Below are 20,658 nucleotides of genomic sequence, written 5' to 3'. Positions count from 1 at the left end.
CATCATCATTATGATCATCATGGTTATCGCCACTGTCTTCTTCTACTACGTATCGTCGTTATCGTTATCGTCGTTATTGTTATCATTATCATCGAATTTTTGCCATATTGATGACATTGTCTAATCCAAAATTGATTTGGATATATTTTTGTTTAAAATGGACTTGGTCTGTACTTGCTTTGAAACGAGTTTGTTTGTGTATCGTTATCATTAAATTTTTGGTTCATTCGAAATTTAATTTTCGGTTCATTTTGGATGTAATTTCAGTTCATTTTTAAGTGAATTAAGGTGTATTTGGTCTCGTTGTTCTGCACAATTCAAAACACATAATGCTGCAAAATTATCAAGGAGAGAAGGAAGGAAAAAAATATAACAACAAAAGAATGACGATGAAAAAAAAAATACGTGAATAAAAAGAAATGCGAAGAAGAAGGAGGAGGAGGAGGAAGATGAGGAGGAGGAGGAAGAAAAAGACAACAATAACATACTTTGTGCGTGTAAATACATTATTTTAGTGAGAGTAATTTTTGTTAATGTTAGTCAACTTAGTTAAACTTGAATAATAATAATAATATTTAGATATACAGAAGATCTAAAATTTTTTAGCCTATAATAGGCACAACTAGAAAATGGATTAATACAGACAGATTTACAGACGGATTTGGTCTTTATTACAGACGGATTTTTGGTTACCGACGAAATTACCGACGGATTTTGTCCCTCTGTAAAAGCCTCGTCGGAAATTATTTACCGACGGATTTTTTTCCGTCGGAAAATTACAGACGGATTTTTACCCATTACTGACAGATTTTCCCTCTGTAAATTTTCTATCCATTTCTCAAAGGCGACGAACTTTTCGACGGATTTTCTGTCTGTAATTACAGACGGATTTTTCGACGGATTTTCCGTCTTTAATTACAGACGAATTTTCCGTCGGATTTTCCGTCTGTAATTACAGACAGATTTTCAGACGGATTTTCCGTCTGTAATTACAGACGAATTTTCCGACAGATTTTCCGTCTGTAATTTGAACTTTGAAAAATCATCTCACACTCTGATTACAGACAGAAAATCCGTCTGTAAATCCATCAGTAAGGTAAAATATATTTTTTTTTATTTTTCCAATTACAAAATAAACTTATTTTCATACAAAATAAATATAAATTTAATACAAATTTTTATCTAATTTGTATTCAAATATTTATAATATTTCAAAAAATAAACAAATTCATTGTATTATCAAACTAAAAGAAAAATACTATAAACAAACAAGTCAATATAATTCAAAACATAAACAAAGTGTATTGATACATCAACTATAATAATAAGTAATAACCATATATCAACAAAGTGTATTGATACATGAACTATAATTCAAAATATAAATTCTGTTTTCAAAACATCTTTCTGAAATCCCATGTCCAATAAATGATCAGCTTCATCGAGCACCCACACTTTCACACCCATCAGCCGAGTTGCAAAGCCAGCAGTATTCTCCACATGATCTCTAAGCCTTCCAGGTGTAGCAACAAGGATCTGTACTGTATAGCAAGTCTTGTCCCTCCAATTACAACCTGAACACCAATGGTAGGATGATACTTAAGCAATTCAACAACTTCTGTAGTCGCTTGACTTGCAAGCTCTCGAGTTGGACATATGACAATCACATGAATTGGTGGCCGCCTATGATCACGTTCAGTTGGTGGTGAAAAGTGAGTAGCTAGCTGTACAAGTGACAAGTCTACAACTTACGTGAAAACATTTCACATCCATTGTTAGTAAAATTGCATCTACTGATATTCAAGTTCGAGAGGGCTGGAAGCTCTGGCAGAAAACAATCAATCACAATATTAACTTGTTGCTTGAATGATTCATTAGTTAATCTTAAATCCAACAAAGGAAGTTCTCTAAAAACTAAAAAGTAACGTAAGTTGGTTCAACCTGAAACTTTCAATTTTTAAATGAATAAGAAGATACACCTAAAGCTCTTTGGCATAGATATTATCAAGATAAACTTATTTCTCCCCCCCCCCACACACACACAAAAAATAAATAAATAAATAAGGTCTGTGAAGTGATTCAACCTGCAAGAGTATCCAAGCATGCAGCTGTTACAAAGCAGCCTTCCAAATTTAACAGAGCAAGATTTTGTAGCCCTGAAATAAGGCAAAAAAAGAAGATGAGCATGAAATTATGAAATTCATTTTCTCTTAAATTGTTAATCAGAAACACTCATACACAAGACATTTGGATGCCATTAACACAATATCAGTGCATTGTAGAAACAAAGATAGTGGCTATATGTTGGAACAATTCTACAATGCAATGCCCAATACCTTTTAGAAAATGGATGCCAATATCTGTGACTTTACTAGAAAACGGTGACCATGCAGCCAAATGGATTCCTTTCTGCTTGCAAAATTCTCTGAGTTTCCCTTGTTGCCATGATGAGCTCATTTCCACCTAAAGTCAAAATTGAATATAGCCACATCATTATTGAATTTAATCCCTTTAAAATATGTATATTTATTTGATAAATTTAATCCCTTTTGGCAAGTGTTGCTATTGAATTTTCTTACTTGATTGACAGTAGGAGGAATAGTTGCATTTTCTAAGAGCTGTGTGAGTTTTTTATGCCAAAGTTGCTTACACCAATGAATTTGGCTAAGCCTAATCTTTGACACTCTTCCATGGCTTCCCATGTTCCTTCTATGTCAAAGGGAAGCAAATCATCCTTTCCTATTTCAAGAACTCCATCAACTTCAGATTTCAACCTCACTGGCATATGAATCAAGTAAAGGTCTAAATAGTCCAACCCAAGTTTCCTAATCAATTTGAAGAGCAACTATACATTGGTGAGATTATATACTATATGATATTTTTTTTCTTTTTCAATTACTTTACATACTTGAGTGTGGTCTTGAGAGCTGGAAGGACAAGGTCATGGTGATCATTGTTGCACCAAAGTTTGGAAGTGATGAAGGCTTCATGGCGGCTGTTTATGATTCCAAGCTCTAAGGCCTTATCAGGCTACAAGCAAGCAGAAGGCAACAGACGCCAGCTGATAGAGCTCATTTGTCTGCATAAACAGGATTATTACTCAACAGCTCAGAAAGACAAAAATGTACAACTGAACAATGGCAATAGCCAAACAAAGACCCGAACTTGCAAAATTTCCATTCAATTGAACCATCAGTGCCATTTTCAAAAGATACATTCCCTCTGCATATTGATAATTCATTATTGGTGCAACTTGTATCTATACAAACTAATTTAATATAAAATTGTGTGGCATAAATATACTAATTCTGAAATTTCAAGGACTGTGTAAATATAATAAATAGAAAAAACCGCATGTGCAACCCGATCAGGATATAATAAATAGCAAGTTAAACTAATTAACAAAAATAAGCCTAGAGATGATCTTGACAAGTGAACATCCTTTTGTGTAATAATATAATGATATATCTTACTGCACAGAAGTACTCCGATCAGGAGAGTTTTACAACCAAAAAGATACCACTTATTAAATAATGAAAATAATAGCTTGAAGGTATACTTTACCACCGATAAGGAAATCAAGATTAAATAATGAAAATAGTAGCCGATACACTTAATTGGTCTCATCATATCCGATACACTTAATTGATCCATTGTAAGCAAGAACAAGATTAATAGCTCCTTCACCCCTGTAAACCCAGTTAGCTGCATCTTCTTCCCTTAGAGTTTGCTCCATCAATTTTCACCTGAAAAAAAACTCTCATTTTTAGTTCAGGCATTTTATCAAACATCAAGAAGACACCCAATGAAAAGCTTCAAAAAAACCAAACTTGAGTTCAATTTGAATAAGGAAACTTGTGAAAAAACAAAACAGTACCTCTGATTTATCATAGTCTGCATGTATTTAAGGACAAGGTATAATATATGTAGCTATAGTAATATAAGAATCTAATAAGCAAATAAAAACTTTAAGAAACTCATCAGTCATCATCATGATATATATACCTTTAATAGTTGAAATTGGTTCAATGGAGAGAGTTTCATAAAAAGGAAGTGAAGGGTAACACTCCATGTCTTGTATTGAAAACTCGTGTGCCCAACATTCCAGTGGTGGATATTCGTTACTGTTTCCCCTGAAATATAGATTGAACATAAATAAATGCAGCACAGTGGCAAATAATTCACAAAAAAAAGTATATATAGAGTGTTGTAACAATTTAATCTAATTAGATTACCTGGAATAATAGTAATAATCATAATCATATAAGGAAAATTGAATGGGAAGTGGGAAATGATATTCATCTATTTGTTGAGGGTTGAAGAAGTAGTTGCAACAAGCCATGGAGATGATGATGATGAGTAATGAGGGAGAGAATTGATGAAGCGAGGGATATAATGAGTGAGGGATACGAAGAGAAGTTGGCAATATATATACGGATAATGATGAAAAGAGACAAATTCATACACATTTAATAAGAAAAGAGTTTATCACCTTGAGAAATGCTACAATTCATATCCAGAAAATTTGGAGAGGTAAGCTGTCTTCTCATAACTTTCTGTCTTCACATAAATTTGGAGAGGTAAGCTGTCTTCACAGAACTACTAATTAATAAAGGAGAGAACATTTAAGATAAATAAGCATACAGAAATTGAACTAGGCAAAGCAATTACAACTAGAATGCAAATACAATATACCTCTAGTACACATATCTGCACAACATTATCAACAAACTGCCTAGAAACCAGAACTGCATCCAAAAGAAAGAAGCCTTTGTCAGTGCAACAGCAATTTCTAATCCATATTGATTTAGGCACCACCTAACTGAGCATCAATTCAAGACGTCTCACCTTTACCAAATTTGCCCACAATGGATGCAGCAAGTACAACCTATATAGGTGAAAAAAATTCAGAACATAAATTCAAAGTTGTATAAGATAATTCAAGCAAATAGAAAGAAAGACTGAAGTATTCCCCAACCCAGTTAAATGCATCATTTTGTAAAGGAATCCAGCACTGCCCCAACCTCACAATTTTGGCTACACTCAATGGGCAAGTAACTTGCATATAATCTAATTCATCACCAATTTTGTACGAAATAGAATTTACAGCAACCTATCATAGATAAATTTGAGGAGAAAGGGAAATAACACCGGGTATCATAAGCTAAATCAGAAGATCCAACAGTAATCTTGAAGAACATTCAAATACAAACCTCACCATGAATAGATCTTCTTGCATTGTTTAAAAATTGCTACACTTTTTAGATATACATAAGTAATGATAGTTGGCTAATAACTCTGTAGTTCAGAAAATAAAAAAGACTAACATGCAAGTACAAAACAGAAAATTTCAATTCACAAAATCAGATTAATTATATTTCATAACTTCATGGTAATAAATACAGTAAAGTACAATCAATAATTCTTTATGTACATCACTTTAGTGCTAGGTCTGGATAAGTGATCAGAGCTGGTTTCTCAGGATCCCCATACACTATAACAGACACAGAACCACAACCAGTTCGAATGTGATGCTCCTGAAATGATCAATATGATTTGTAACCAAAATACAGGCAAAAAGAAGAAAGAGGCAACAGAACCAAAGTTAGAAAACTGAGGAATAAAAAAAAATGAAGTATTTGTGCATCATAATCTTACCTTTATGAGACGATCTCGAACACTCTCAGCAGTGGCATAGTAAGCTTGCTCTAGCTCAAACTTGAGAGGGGAAAAATGAGGACTGAACTGAGCATGGTAACTGATATTGGAAGCAATCTCTTCAGCTTTTTCAGCTAATGGATGTGCCACTGCAGCAACCTTTGCTGCAGAAACAATATCAGAAACACCATCTTTGCCTAGACAGCAGGATAAAACAAAAAGACAGCAGAAAGAGTCACTTTAAGCAGGAAATCTTTGCCTAGACATAGAAAATCACTCAGTGCTCCTAATTAGCAGAGTAGTTGGCTAGAATGAAATAAATTACCTGTCACCAAAGAGGAAGCAATTTAGACTCATCACCTAGGGCATTTAAACATTGTGCACTGCAGAACATTGATATGATATCAGAGTAGTTGGCTAGAATGATAGCTCTGAAGGGTTGCAGAAGAGAAGTCTTGTTCGTCATAGTCGAATTCTGTGTCCATTTTACCATCCAAAAATAGGCAGACCACGGCGCAATCATTCATCTTTGAAGTCGGATACTTAAGTTTCCACTCCCGGGCTGCAGCATCTACCAGAATCCTTGCAGCTGATGACCGTGTTGGTGCCGAAGATACTATCTCAACCACCTCTTCATTGCTTAAAACATCCCAGACCTGGAAAGAATCAGAATCAGTTACATTCGGAGGAGACATGGAAAGATTCCACTGCTAAGTGCTAACAAACTATTGAGTGGTTACCTCATCAAGGCATATAATAATATAATATAGTACTGTAACCGTGTAAGCATGGAAATGATTGATAAAAATGAAATTGAAATAAGAAGGAAGTACCTCTCGAATTGCTTGAACCTTCCATCAACAATAGCAGGGAGTTTCTTGAAAGGGTTGATAGTTGATAGAGACAGATTATGGAGGTTTAATTAAAGAGGTAGATAAGTGTCTTCGGAAGCATAGTAATTGTAACGATTACCTGCAAATTCGGGAGATAACTGCTATCTTTTGGAGATTTCAACTTTAATCTCGTCGAATTCTAAAATCAGAAAAAAAACAACTTAGGGAATGAGAGCAAATAAACCAAAAGATCACAGAGAGAGTAAAATACTAAAATACAAGCTCTATCAAGCTTATCATCAAAACCATGCAAACAAAACAACCATGCATATGAACAAAGATTTAAGTTTAGAGCTCCATTATACACATTCTCATCTAAATGGACTGCTGAAAGAAATGGAACTACAAAGCATCCTTTTGGAATAACAAAATCTACTCAAACATGTAAATAACATAGTATTAGTACATGCTTATCATATAATAATATTATGGTCTCTTTTGAGCATGATAATTAACAAGAAAAATCTACTCAAACATGTAAATCAGCATCATCTCACATTCTCATAGTTGAAACTTAAACTCCATATAAGAGTTCAGAAGAGAAGATATTCTCACAACTATTAGGCACCTCTCCACAAGATCCCTACTCCTTGAATAGTCGCCACTTCGATTTTGACCTAAACATCAAGATTGAAATCATGACCAATAGATAACAAGAAATCACAAGTTGATATCAATTCTGAAGGAAGAAAATGGATTCGAGAAAAAGAAAAGGCTTACAGCGACGATATCAGGGTCACACCAGGGAAGCTGGTCTTTGCCAGAGAAGAAGTTACCAACGGAGTCAACTATCGTTTCCAGCTTTGCTTCAAGCTTCGCCATTCAACAAGAGCATAGGAGCATCGCCAGTGGCTCTCCGATGAACAACCACTGCCACAAAACCAAAACCCTAGTTCACGCACCCTATCAGTTCGAACAGGGGGAAAGAGAGAGGTGGAACCGATTTTGGTCGCCACAGAGCTAGGGCTTGCGCGAAGGTATGCGAGCCACAACTGAGGGGGATAAAAGGAGAGAGAGAGGCGCGGCGGTGGTGGAGCTTGAGCTTGCTTTGTTCTGCGAAGACACGGAGCTTGCTTTGTTTAAAAAAGAGGAGAAGAAGGAGAAGGTAGCTCCGGCGGTTAGGGTGGCCGGCGGTGGAGCTGTAGGCGAGGAATGGAGAAGAAGGAGCTCGTGCGCGACGGAGAGAAGAAGGAGCGATTTGAAGTTTTTTTTTTTTTTTGTCAAGGATTTGAAGTTAAACCGCTAGGTTTTTTTGATTTGTGTGTTGTAAATGGAGTTCGGGCATATGCTAGGTTCAACTAAACATTATCGACGGAAAATTTAAATTACAGACGGATTTTCCGCCTGTAATAATTTAATAAAATGCAGCATTTTTTCTATTTAATTACAGACGGATTTTCCGTCTGTAATTATTTTTCACGAAAAAAAATTAATTTTTTTGACGGAATTATTGACGGATTTTATTTTCCGTCTGTAATTTATGCTAATCTATTTTTTTTGTTTTCCGACAAAAAAATCCCTCTGAAATTCCGTCTGTATTTCAGTGGGATAAAATCCGTCGGAAATATCCGTCTGTAATAACTAATTTTCTAGTAGTGAGGCCCTACCCTTACGAATACATACTTTAAAAACTGAGTCGCTATCTTATGGAAAAATTTTGGAAGACAATAATATTATTGGCCAATAAAGTCAATACTTGAATAGACTCAATCAACTGTAATAATCTTAAAAAAACTTACTTAAAAGATGGTGATGAAGATTTAAATGGTTCATACCAAGAAGGAATGTATAGTCCAAACTTAGTTATTAAATATTACTTGCTAAACGGTATAGTCCAAAATAGTGTCACATTCAAGGAAATTGAATGGAAATCCGGGTATAATAGGCACTTTTTATTTTTGATATTAGATTAATAATGGTATATTTTTAAATTATAGATTATTGTAGTATTTTTTAAAAGGTGGGATAATTTAATTTAAAGAGTAGAAATCAAATTACGGGCCTGCTACACATACAAGCTTACAAGCTTACAAGTTGGCCTAGCCTAAATACAACTCACGCGCATGAAGAGAGATAACATGGAGCGTCACATTCACGCGCTCAACACTCAAACGGTTACGTATGGCAGACTCTTCCATTTCTTCCACTTCTTCCACTTCTCAAAACGCTTCGAAAACAAGGAAACCCTTCCATTTTCGAGCGAAAATCAAAGTTCAAAATATACAAGTCATTGTTCGAAACCTCCGTCAAAACACCATCAAACTCTCCATCAAGAATCTAAAGAGAAAACAAAGCAACAATACTCAACGTAAGTTCATTAAGATTCCTGTATATTTTCCATATTACAAACTACGTTTTACTTTCCTTCTACGTCGTTGTTCTAGGGTTTACTGTTATTCTTGCTTCTTTGTTACACTGTTCTTCTACGTTGTTGTTCTAAGTTATCCTGTTATTCTTGTTGTTCTAGATCTTCTGGTAACTGATTTTTGGGGGTTTATTCCGTAGATTGGGGGGTGTATACTGCTTGACCTTGTAATGTGGCTTAATATTGAAGCATGTTTGAGTGATATCTGACTGATATATATGGATACTATATCTGAAACATATCTATGGGAGTATCTCACTGTTATCAATGGGTGTATCTGATTCTTACATATGTGTGTATCTTACTGTTATCAATGGGTGTATCTGACTCATATATGCGTGTATCTTACTGTTATTAATGGGTGTATCTGACTCATATATATGGGTGTATCTTACTGATATCTTTGGGTGTATTTTTCGTTTCAGAGAAAATGGCAGCAAGAAACCAAACAAAAGACCTTAAGTGTGCCACACATCTCCTAAGTGATAAGTTCAGAAACATAACTGAGGAGAAGAAGGCGATTGTGAGGGATCTCGGATTCGGTGGGTTGATGCACATCCCACCACTAAGGATGGATCACCAACTGTTAAGGGAGCTGGCAAACAACTTCAAACTTGGGGAGAACAGACTGAAAACAGGATATGGTTCTTTCCAAATAACACCAAAAACAATAGGTGATGCGCTTGGCATCAATGCAACAGGTAACTAGCTCAAAATTATAGGTGTATATTAAGTTGATGCTTGGGTGTATTTAAGGTTGATGCTTGAGTGTATTTGAACCGACTTTGATACTTTGTTGTTTTCCTTTTTGTAGAAAATCTGTTTCCTCAGAAAGTCGAGTATAAGAAACTTTCTGAGGATGACAAAATAATTTTTAGAAGATTCCAGGGTAAGACCCTCAAAAGTCTTACCGATGAGATGATGGATATCGGCGTTGGTAACGAAGAGGAACGCCTAATGTTCAAGAGGATTTTCATCCTCTATATACAGATGGCGTTCCTTTTGCCAACGACAATAAACAAAATCTCGCCTGTGCACCTGGCCCCAATTTTTGAGATGGACGGCATCTCAGAGCGAAACTGGGGGGCCATGTTTTGACCTTCATCGTCAAGGGCATCACAGACTACAAGGAGAAAAAGAAGACGGCAATTGATGGCTGCCTCTTTGCCTTGATGATAATATACTTTCATCTTTTAGAAAACAAAGGCAAGAAGATGGCTGAAAGACCACCAAAGCCCTGGATTGCCAACTGGACTAAGGAGCAGTTGGTGGAAAGAATGACTGCAGAAAGAGAGGAAATTTTGGTAAGTAAACATAATATGTTGCTTGTATTTTATTTACCTGAATGCTGCTAGCTAAAATATCTAATGTTTCAGGGGATTGTGAAGATGGCGGAGACAAGAGAAAAAATGAAAAAAAAAGAAAAAAAAGAAAAAAAACAAGAAATCAAAAAAACAAAAAAAAGGAAGGCGAGTTCAACATCGTCTTCGGAGACAGAAACAACTACTGACAGTGACACTTCTACCTCTGAGTCTGAGACTCAAGAAGACTCAGAGGATTCAGGAAGAAAACACCCCAACAAAAAGGGGAAAAAGTAAGTACCATACTTGGGTGTAATTTCTTTTTCGAGTTGGGTGTATTTTGTTGATCACGTTGGGTGTATGTAGTTTACTAAGCTGGGTGTGTTTCGTTTGCTGCGTTGGGTGTATATTGTATATTCAGTTGGGTGTATCTTGTGCATTCATTTGGGTGTATTTTTAGTATGTTCTAAATAATGATTGTTTGCCTTCCAGAATGGACTCCAGAAAAAGAAAGAAGAGTCAAGAGAGGTCCGATTCTGATTCAGAATCTGAATCTGAATCAAGTGATGAGTAATGTCCTGAAATTATTACTCCTTTCTTTTTGCTTCATTATAACAATTTCGTGTATTAACTGAAGTGTCTATTATTAACTTATAGGAGCGAAGAATCATCACCGGTAGAGAAGGAAAAGAAAAAGAAAAAGACAAAAACAACACCAAAAAAGTAAGCACTTCTTTGGATAATATTCTGTGATAAAATTAATTTTTTATTTCTGATTGGTACTCTTTTTTTTCCACCCAGAACACAACCAAAAAATAAAAAAGTTGTTGTGGAGGATTCACCTCCTGAAGACGATCAATACTTTGATGGGTACAATACCTCGTAAGCTATATTACCGTCTATCATCGTAATTATTTTTGTTAACATCTTCTTTTATGAATGTAGTGAGAGATATGAAATATCAAGTGACGAACTAGATGAATGGCTAAAGGAAAACGTTGATAAATCTGCTGTAGAGGGGTATGTCTTGCTGGGGTGTCTATTTCAGATTTTGGTGTGTTTTGTTTGCTAATAATTGTTTCTTGTTTCGCAGGGAGAACCAAGCTGACCTGCGATCGACAGAAGGTCGCTATGTGTCCTCTGAAACGTAAGAAGTTTTATTTAACAAAATCTTGTTATCATGATTTGGGTGTATTTTGTGGAACCATTTGGGTGTATTGTGTTGATCAAGTTGGCTGTATGTTGTTTATTAAGTTGGGATATTTCGTTTGTTGTGTTGGGTGTATATTGTCCATTCGGTTGGTTGTATCTTGTGCATTCATTTGAGTGTATTTTATACCTGTATCTTATTTTGTCTGAATAACATGAAATCTGTTTTAGAATACCGGCTGTGAACTTGGGAAGTGATGATCCTTCCTCTCAAGGACGCACAGAACAGAGTAGTGTAAACCAGCCGTCAGAGAGCATGTAATTTCTCTTTCAAATAACCGTTATTTTTGTTCTTCTATTACCTTCTACTTCTAATTCTGTATATATTTTTTTAGAAAAAAAGCCCTTTGTTATTTTATTCAAGAAAAAAAAGGCAGGAAAAAAAAGCAAAAACTGCAAGTATGTAAGTTCTCAAAAAACAAAGCCTGTCTTCTTTTTGAATTGTTCGGGTGTATTTTTTGACTTTCTTTGGGTGTATTTTAGGTTGAGTCCGGCTGATTCGAATGTGATGGTTGTGAGGGAACAGACACCGTCGGAAGCGCTTGCAATGTGAGTTTTCCAATAATATTTCAACCTTATAACCTTATTATTTTCAAAAGCGTTGTTAACCTTTCATTTTTCTTCTTGTTTAGAGTCCCGATTCAGGTTTTTGTGCCGGCATCCCAAACAACCACTGAGACAAATTTTGAACCAACCCCTATGCTACAGATTGAAGGGACTACAAAAACGTAAGAAATAGTATTGGGTGTATATTTATTTAGAGTTTGGGTGTATATTTGCTAACAGTTTGGGTGTATATTGTTCCTGATTAGTTTTTTTTACGCCATGATTAATTTTTTGTAAGTGTGCAGCACTCCTGAACCCCCAAACAACTTCAAGAGACCACACCCACGCTTCCCCCAGCTCCAACTAAAATGTAAGTTCATCAGATTAAAATCAATCTTTGCTTATCATCCGTATATTCTTATTCTTATTCTTATTCTTATACATGATGACGCAGTCATCCAGCCGCAGAAGACGCTGCTGCCCTGTTGATGATGGCACGGACAACATCCTATGTTCCTAAAACAGATCCAGGAGTGCCATCATTCAGCCTTGGATTGACTGATTCAAGCCAGGAGGGGGCGTCAACGCAAGAGACAGAAAGGGCAAAATCTCCAGAAGCTGCAAATTTGATAGAACAATTGGACGATTTGGTCCAAAAAATAGCAAGCAGTGCGGTGAAGGGAAAAAACAAAAGTCCACAAATTCAGAGGGAGACTGGGGGAGAAAGTTCTGCGAAGTTTGAAACTCCTGGGGGATTAAATCAGATTACGGATGATATGAAACAAAAGTGCTACATCTGGGGGACGAGACTGAAGGAAGACGCAGATGGCTATACTAACGAGTATGAGGAGATGTGCACTCTGATTGCCCAAGATGAATACATTTTGATGAGAATGCACCTTGCATCCCTCCAGGCAAAAAGTGATATAGAATCTGGGGTAAGATTAGAATAACATTAATGTTTTTACACGAAAGTCAACTACAATGTTTATTAATGTAAAATTGATTTCGGCATATATTTCTAGATTGTATCTGCCATCTGCCTCATCCTCAACCAGAAAAATGAAAAGAGGTTTCAAGAACAAATATACTGTCTCCCCCCAATATTGTGGTAAGTGTTACTTCTACGAACTTTGGGTGTATTTTCTGTATTGATTTGGGTGTATTTTTTACGTTCGATTGGGTGTAAATTGTATATTTTTAGTATTTCATTTCTTGTTTCGCAATTCTTGCAGAGCATGGCACTTTCGAATCACCCAAAGGGGAAATTCATATCACCGAAAACGAATAAGGAATTCAGCGTGAAAGACTACCCGAGTTTTATTCGCTTCATAGATAGAAAAAAATTAACTTCGCATCCATATGTAAGTTTTCGTTTGCTAAATTTGTTAGTACGCTTATTTACATATATGCCAAATAAAATAACACACTATTGAAATGTGGGAATCCTTCAGATTTTTGCACCTGTTTGCCACTCGGGGCATTGGTGGTTATGGCTGATAAATACAACGAAGCGGAAATGTCATATACTTGACCCGCTACACAAAAAAGCTCCAAGCGATGAGAGAAAGCAGGTTAATAAATTCACAGTAAGTTGCCTCTGTCTTCTTTACTTTAATATTTAGGTCTATTTCGTTAGTTGTGTTGGGTGTATATTGTCCATTCAGTTGGGTGTATCTTGTGCATTCATTCGGGTGTATTACTGATTTGTTTTGGTATTTAAGGGATATGTATTTTCAAGATTGATAACATATGCCGGCGGGGAACCTCTGCAGAAAGACGAGAAGGAGAAGGAAATTAAAGCAACATATGTTAAAATATCAGGCCAAAAATCAAGGTATAAATTTGTGACTCTGAACATTAAACTTTCCTAAATGAGATTTGTAATCTATTTTCTTCGTTTTCAGCTATGACTGCGCTATCTACGTTATGAAGTGGCTTGAGTTAATTGAGCCGGAAAACATTAAAAAGGGGAAGTATAAATGGGATAATTAGAAACAGGTAACTGTCTTTAGAACTATATAACTCTGTATTACTTTACTGAATTAATATTGCTGTTTAAACATATTATACTTTTTAATTGTAGGAGGAGGTGGACCACTATAGAGTGGAGTATGCTTCTCGGATACTATTCAGTGAGATGAATAAACAGAGAGATCGGGCAATTAGAGAGAGTAGTGCTATAAGGCTGTCGAAGCCATCCTCTGTATTATTGAGTCCGTTTTGTCAGATAAATTCTGCTGATATAGAAACTGCATAATCCAACTGCTGGGTAGTTTGTAAATTGAACAAATGATGTAAATATTTGCCATTTATCAACAACTTCTATTCCATGTATATTTTTTTCCATAGTTAAACTATCTGTGCTGTTAAACTGTCTGTACTGTATTCAAAATCTGTATTACAGGTGGTAAAATATGAAGGAAAAAATCAAGGCATATAAAAACGCAAATTATAAACTGTTACACCCAACGCAAGTCTAATAATACACCCAAGATTCCATAAAATATACACCCAAACTGTATGTGCTGTATTCAAAATGTATGAATTACATGTACTAAAATATGAAGAAAAACATCAAATCAAATATACATCCATAACCTGCGAATTTTTACAGCTTTTGTTCTATATGTATCTATATATGTGTCTATATGTAAATTGTCAATGAACAAAAATACACCCAAAAGAACAGTGCTTTTACACCCATATTCTATAAAACTATACACCCAAAGAGTTATCCCCTGCTGCTGGTACCCTGAACTGATAATTCATAACGTGTCCTTGATATTGGCTGGAATTTGAATGCACCGCTGATGCAGCATCAAACAGGTTTATCTGAATATAACACTCACACATTAGCTAAACTATTAACGACAAAATAAACTCAATCGCCACAAATTTAAAGAACATTACTTTTACCTCGCTTAAAACTTTCGTCTTCTTCTTCTTTGTGGCATTTGCGATTTGTTTGTCCAACTTTGAACCTAGCCTATTTTTTGGACGTCCTCTTGTTCGAATCCTTGGCGGGCTTTGAAGCTCGTTAACGGATTCCAAGTTGGCGTCTTCGTGGGATAAAGAAGATGTCCCCTTTCTTTTGGCTTTTAATGATTCCATCTCGGCCATGACGTTATCGTATGCACGGTGCAGAATTGCAGTCAGCTCCTCCAATTCGGATGCAAATTCGCAAATATTTTGCGAACGAAAAACTAATTGGTCGAACCTCTTGCTTCTTAGCTCCATCAGTGGCTCGTCGTGGCTGCTCTTGATGTGTGTGTGTCGCCTCTTTACCTTCTTGCTCCATCGTTCCAGTATATATCTAGGTGACACTTGGCTTACTTGTTCGAAGCTTAACACGCTTAGTGCGTGACGGCACAGTATCCCTCTCGACTCGAATAATAAGTATTGGCATTTTACCTCGGCTGCAACCGAGTCGTAAGTAACCACGAACTTGTTGAATATTGAGCTGGAAACTTGTTCTCCGACTTCGTATACTGAATAGCCTAGAGTGGAATTCTTTAATCTCGTGATGCAATTTGCTTTTCCTCTGAATTGAGCTTGGACTTCCCTAAACTTTGCATGAGTGTATGCATCTTGAAACTGAGCTTCAATGGAGGATTTGGTTGCACACGGTATGACCGTATGAAAATCTGCAGCAACTGATTCTCTCTCTGCTTGCTCCCTGCTTCCAAGGCAATTATCGTATTGTTTGACGAACTGAATAAGCGAGCTGTTCCGGGTGATATACTTGTTAAAAAATGAATGCATGCTCTCGCTCCTTTGTGTGCTTCTCATCCCTGCCCAGAAGTGGTGATCCAGATAGATAGGAACCCATATGTGACGGTCTTCGTACAGATCTGCATAATACACCCAAACACAGACTGTAAATACACCCGAGAGAACATACAATTTACACCTCTGCTACAGATTTTAAACAAACATTACCTGAAAGCCACTTGTTATCCGCAAGACCAAAATTCAGCAGAAAATCATTCCAATTCCTATCGAATGAGTCTTTGCTATGAGAGTTCCAAACAACTTGGCTCATTTGTTGTTCAATATCGGCATGTCCCTTGTAAACGTTTAATTTGCTTGGAATCTTCTTCATGATGTGCCAAATACACCAACGGTGAACTGTTGTTGGCATACAGGCCTCTAAAGCCCTTTTCATTGATGCGCACTGATCGGTGAGAAACCCTTTCGGAGCATTTCCTCCCATGCAACGAAGCCAGCATTGAAATAACCATTTGAATGATTCAATTTCTTCGTTCTTCATCAAAGAGCATCCGAGAAGTGTTGACTGACCGTGGTGATTCACCCCAACAAAAGAACCACAGACCAAATTATACCTGAAACAAATTACCATAATCCAGAATGCAAAATCATTAGGTACACCCCAACAAATGCTTCGCATACACCCAATGAAACAGCCAATATACACCTCTGCTGCGGATTCGTAAAAATAAATTAATTTAGCATCATAAACAGGGGCAGTTTGTTACCTGTTTGTATTGTAGGTGGTGTCGAATGAAATGACGTCTCCGAAATACTCAAAGGCAGCTCTGCTTCTTGCATCGGCTCAAAAAGCCAGCTTAATCGATTGATCCTCCTCGAGTTCGAGCTCAAAAAAGAAATTCGGATTCTTCACTTTCATTCTTAAGAAATATTTCCCGAATTCCTTTGCATCTTCTTGTTCGGAAACATTCCGCACTTCCCTGGTAATGTAATTCCTCACGTCCTTTTCGATAAAATTTAACTCGCGGTGATCCCCGGCAGCCGCAACAAATGATTGGTAGGTTTTGCTTGGTCTGATACCGGCCTCCTCGTTATTCTCTATCGTACGACGAATGGACATGCTTAGTTCCCTGTGCTGTTTGAGCATCTCTGCTTTACTTGGACAGCAGGGGTGTGAATGATCCAACACAACCTTTGAAATGATCCAAGCACCGACATCCTTCAATGTGTGTATATAAATTCTTGCAGGACAGTTTAGACCGGCTGTCGGATTGGTCTTCTCGGTCGGAGATATTTTAGATTTCCATTTTCCCTCTCTGCTACATGTAATCAGTTGATTCTTAATCTCGTTTCCCTTCCTATTTGTGCACCGAACTCTTGTAGAGAAACCTGCAGCCTTGGCGTAGTTCCTGTAAAATTTTCCAGCATCTTCAAGGGTGGTAAAGGTCATTCCGACCTTCGGAACAAGCTCGTCATCAACAACCGAGAGAGGCTGCACAATACACCGTGTCAGAACTGTGAATACACCCATAGATATGATTCAAATACACCCAATCATGTCTAATATGATACACCCGAACCGCAACAACTCAACTACACAATGACCTTTAAAGCCATAAACTGTAAATACACAGGCTGCAGAATACACCATGTCAAAAACTAAAAACACACCCAATCATGTCTGATATAATACACCTGAACAACAACAACTCAATTAAAATAACAAAACCAGTACTGTAGATACACCCACACTTCAAGCAAGAATACACCCAAAAAAAGACCTGATCTACACCCGAGCGTCTGCTATAAATTCCAGTTAATTAATCACAACTAATACATTGAATCGACAGATTCATGTTAACGTGTTAGTTTCACAGTCAATGTTCAGCAATTTTTCAACTTGACAATGCTATACAAATTACTGAAAGAAAATTCATTATGTAAATCAAACCTCAGGAACTTCGTTAGATTCAAATTCATAATCCACTTCGCCTGGATTCAGCTGACAATCTGAGGTTGAATGATCCATTATCTTCAAAACAAGTTCAAACTTTGATTTCAGAAAACAACAAATCAAAATAGAAAACGAAGCTCAAGTTGCAGAGAGAGAAAAAGGTAACGTAAACGAAGAACATACCAGTGAGAAAAGGAGAGGAAAAGAACGATGGAGAAGAAGGAGGGAAGACGCGCGAGAAGAAGAACAATCAAATCTCAAAATAACGAAAACGAAGAAGGAAACAAATATTTTAAATTTGGTAGTTAGATATACGCGGGATCTTATATAGCGCGTGTAATCAATGTATGTGGAGCAGCGCATATTTTGGTTTTATTATTTAATGAACTTGTAAAGCATACAAGCCCTAATGGCTTGTATGCAGAGCTTTTCCGATCAAATTATTTAATTTTTAAAAAGTACAGAAATCGATTTGTCCGATTTTTTGATATTTGTACTCAAATCTTTTAATTTGTGTTTAAAAAATTAAAAAAAAATTTCAGATACACAAATAAGATTCTCCAATAGTTCGATTTGTATTTAAAATTTTAAAAAAAAAATTGAGATACACAAATCGAAAAATTTGATTTGTATCTAAAATTTTTTCCAATTTGTGTATCTATTTTTTTTAATTTTTAAATACAAATCAAAAGATCTAATTTATGTATTTTTCATAATTTTAAAAATTAAAAAAAACTATAATATTAAAATATATCACTTATTTTACTTTCATATCTAAATTTTTTAGCCTATAATAAACTCTACACTTACGAATACCCACTCCAAAAAATGAGTCGCTATCTTATAAAAAATTTGGCCAATAAAGTCAATACTTGAATAAACTCAATCAACCATAATAATCTTAAAAAAAATACTCTAAAAAATTATTATAAAGATTTAATTATTAAAAAGTTTTTAATAACAAAATGATTAAAAAATTAATATTAATAATATTTAAAAAAGGAATTAATTTTTTTAATAAAAAAACAAATATTACCTTAATTATTTTTTCATTTATTTTTTATAATTTTTATATTAATAATTTTTATTTTTTTTAATTTTAGTTATTTTCATTAATTATTTATTTTTTTATTTTTGTGATCTTTCATTTTTTTTATTGGGTACAACAACAAAAATTCAATATACAAATCATGCTTGGATACGTTATTGGTGCAAACTTAACATAAATCAAAAGACAAAAGTCACATGATTCATACGATGAAATTTTTGGTTCCCACTCTGGTATATTAATAAAACCATAAGATTTTATAAGAATGATCCATCATTTGGTGCAGACAATCAAAGTGAAGGATAATTATTCCAAAGGGGTTGTGGGTCCAGCATTGGGGGGCGCAGGGGAACACTTGACGGACTCGTTGAATGACCCCTCTGAGGTCGAGAGAGAGGCCGGACCGGAAACGTTCGATAATAATAGAAGAGAAGCTGAAATGAAGGAAAACTGGGAAGCATGGAAGCTTGCTGTGAAATCTGGAGCTGTGCAGTATGATGAGGAAGATGACATCATGGCAATATTCCAGGCACAGAATGAGGCACTTGCGGAGAAGAAAAGACTGGTTAAGCAGAAGGAGAAAGCACGGCGGAGTAGACCAAAAAGTCAAAAAAATGTGTGTGTAAGTGCTTTAAAATGATCTTTAGTTCCTGGAATATTAGGGGGTTGGCGGGAGTTGGTAAACTGAGCATGATAAAGAATTTTCGAAGGAAATTTAAGTTAAATATGCTAGGATTGATAGAGACAAAAAAAGAAGTTATGACAAACTTTGATGTAGTGCAACTGTGGGGTGCTGGTGCTGTTAAGTGGGAGTATGTTGGGTCGGTTGGTGCTTCTGGAGGCCTGTTATTGATGTGGGATGAGACGGTATTTCAGATGAATAATTGCTATAAGGGAAGTCGTTGGTTGTGTGTGGAGGGTGTGTTACTTAGAAATAACTGTTCCTGTGCTTTTTGCCTGGTTTATGGCCCGCATGATAGGGGGACAAGCTTGCTACATAGGAAGAATTGAGCTTTCTATTTGGGTTGTGTCAAGTCCCGTTTTGCTATCTGGGAGATTTCAATGAGATAACTCAGATAGAGGATAAGAAGGGAGCTGATTCTTTGACAGTGTCTGCTGCGGAGTTTAAATCGTGGATCCAAGATATGGAGCTAGTGGACTTAGCAATCACTGACCGATTGTTCACTTGGTTTAGAGGGCAGTCCTGTAGTCGCATTGATAGGGTTCTGGTGAGTTTGGAGTGGCTAGAAGTGTTTCCGGAAACCAGGCTGCAAGGTGGCCCAAGAGGGTTATCTGACCACTGTCCGTTGATCCTGGAGGTCTCTCAGTTGAGAGGAGGGCCAAGACCGTTTCGAAGTTTAGATTTTTGGTTCACGCATGATGGGTTTCTAAGGATGGTAAAAGAGGAGTGGAGGGCTCTAGGTGACAGGCAGTTCATGGACAAATTGAAGGCATTGACAAATCCGCTGAGCAGATGGCATAAAAAGAACTTTGGGGACATGGATAAAAGGATTACACAGTTTGAGGATGAAATAAAAAAGTGGATGATCTGACAGGCTCTGGAGTGGCTGATGGGACTGTTGAAGCTAGGAGAAAGGCGCTTGTGAGTTGCTGTAAAAGATGGTACATACGACAGGAATTACATTGGAAGCAGATGTCAAGATCTCATCATGCAAAGGAGATGGATAAAAACACACGCTACTTCCACATTCTAGCCTTATCGCGAAGAAGGTCCAATCGGATTGATGCTTTAATGGTTAATGGGAGGTTGGTAAGGAATCAAGCAAGGATAAAGATTGCTATACGGGATTTCTATAAGGAATTGTACCATCAGGAACCCTCGCCGACTATTGGGTTTAGGGATGGGCTAGTAAAACGAATTCTTGAGGAAGAGGCAACGGAGCTGGAGATGATGCCAACACCTGCAGAAATAAAGGAGGCAGTATGGGATT

General features: G+C 36.4%; 1 protein-coding gene and 1 pseudogene across 1 annotated transcript; both read right to left on the bottom strand.

Moving 5' to 3' along the window:
- Positions 1-1,374: 1,374 nt before the first annotated feature.
- LOC107636850 (methylecgonone reductase-like) lies at positions 1,375-3,241 on the bottom strand (annotated as a pseudogene).
- An 11,449-nt stretch (positions 3,242-14,690) lies between these two features.
- Positions 14,691-15,764, bottom strand: LOC148569002 (protein FAR-RED ELONGATED HYPOCOTYL 3-like). The gene is made up of 2 exons (XM_088483144.1): positions 14,892-15,764; positions 14,691-14,807 (listed from the first exon to the last, which is right to left on the bottom strand). The coding sequence occupies exons 1-2, from the start codon at positions 15,762-15,764 to the stop codon at positions 14,691-14,693; spliced, it is 990 nt and encodes a 329-aa protein (XP_088339270.1).
- Between the last annotated feature and the right edge of the window lie 4,894 nt (positions 15,765-20,658).

The sequence above is a fragment of the Arachis ipaensis genome, chromosome B4, assembly GCF_059453495.1.
Source record: "Arachis ipaensis isolate K30076 ecotype BB chromosome B4, ASM5945349v1, whole genome shotgun sequence".
In the NCBI taxonomy this organism is placed as follows: Eukaryota; Viridiplantae; Streptophyta; class Magnoliopsida; order Fabales; family Fabaceae; genus Arachis; species Arachis ipaensis.
Note: the sequence above shows the minus strand (reverse complement) of the source record. Positions and strands in the feature narration are given on the sequence as shown.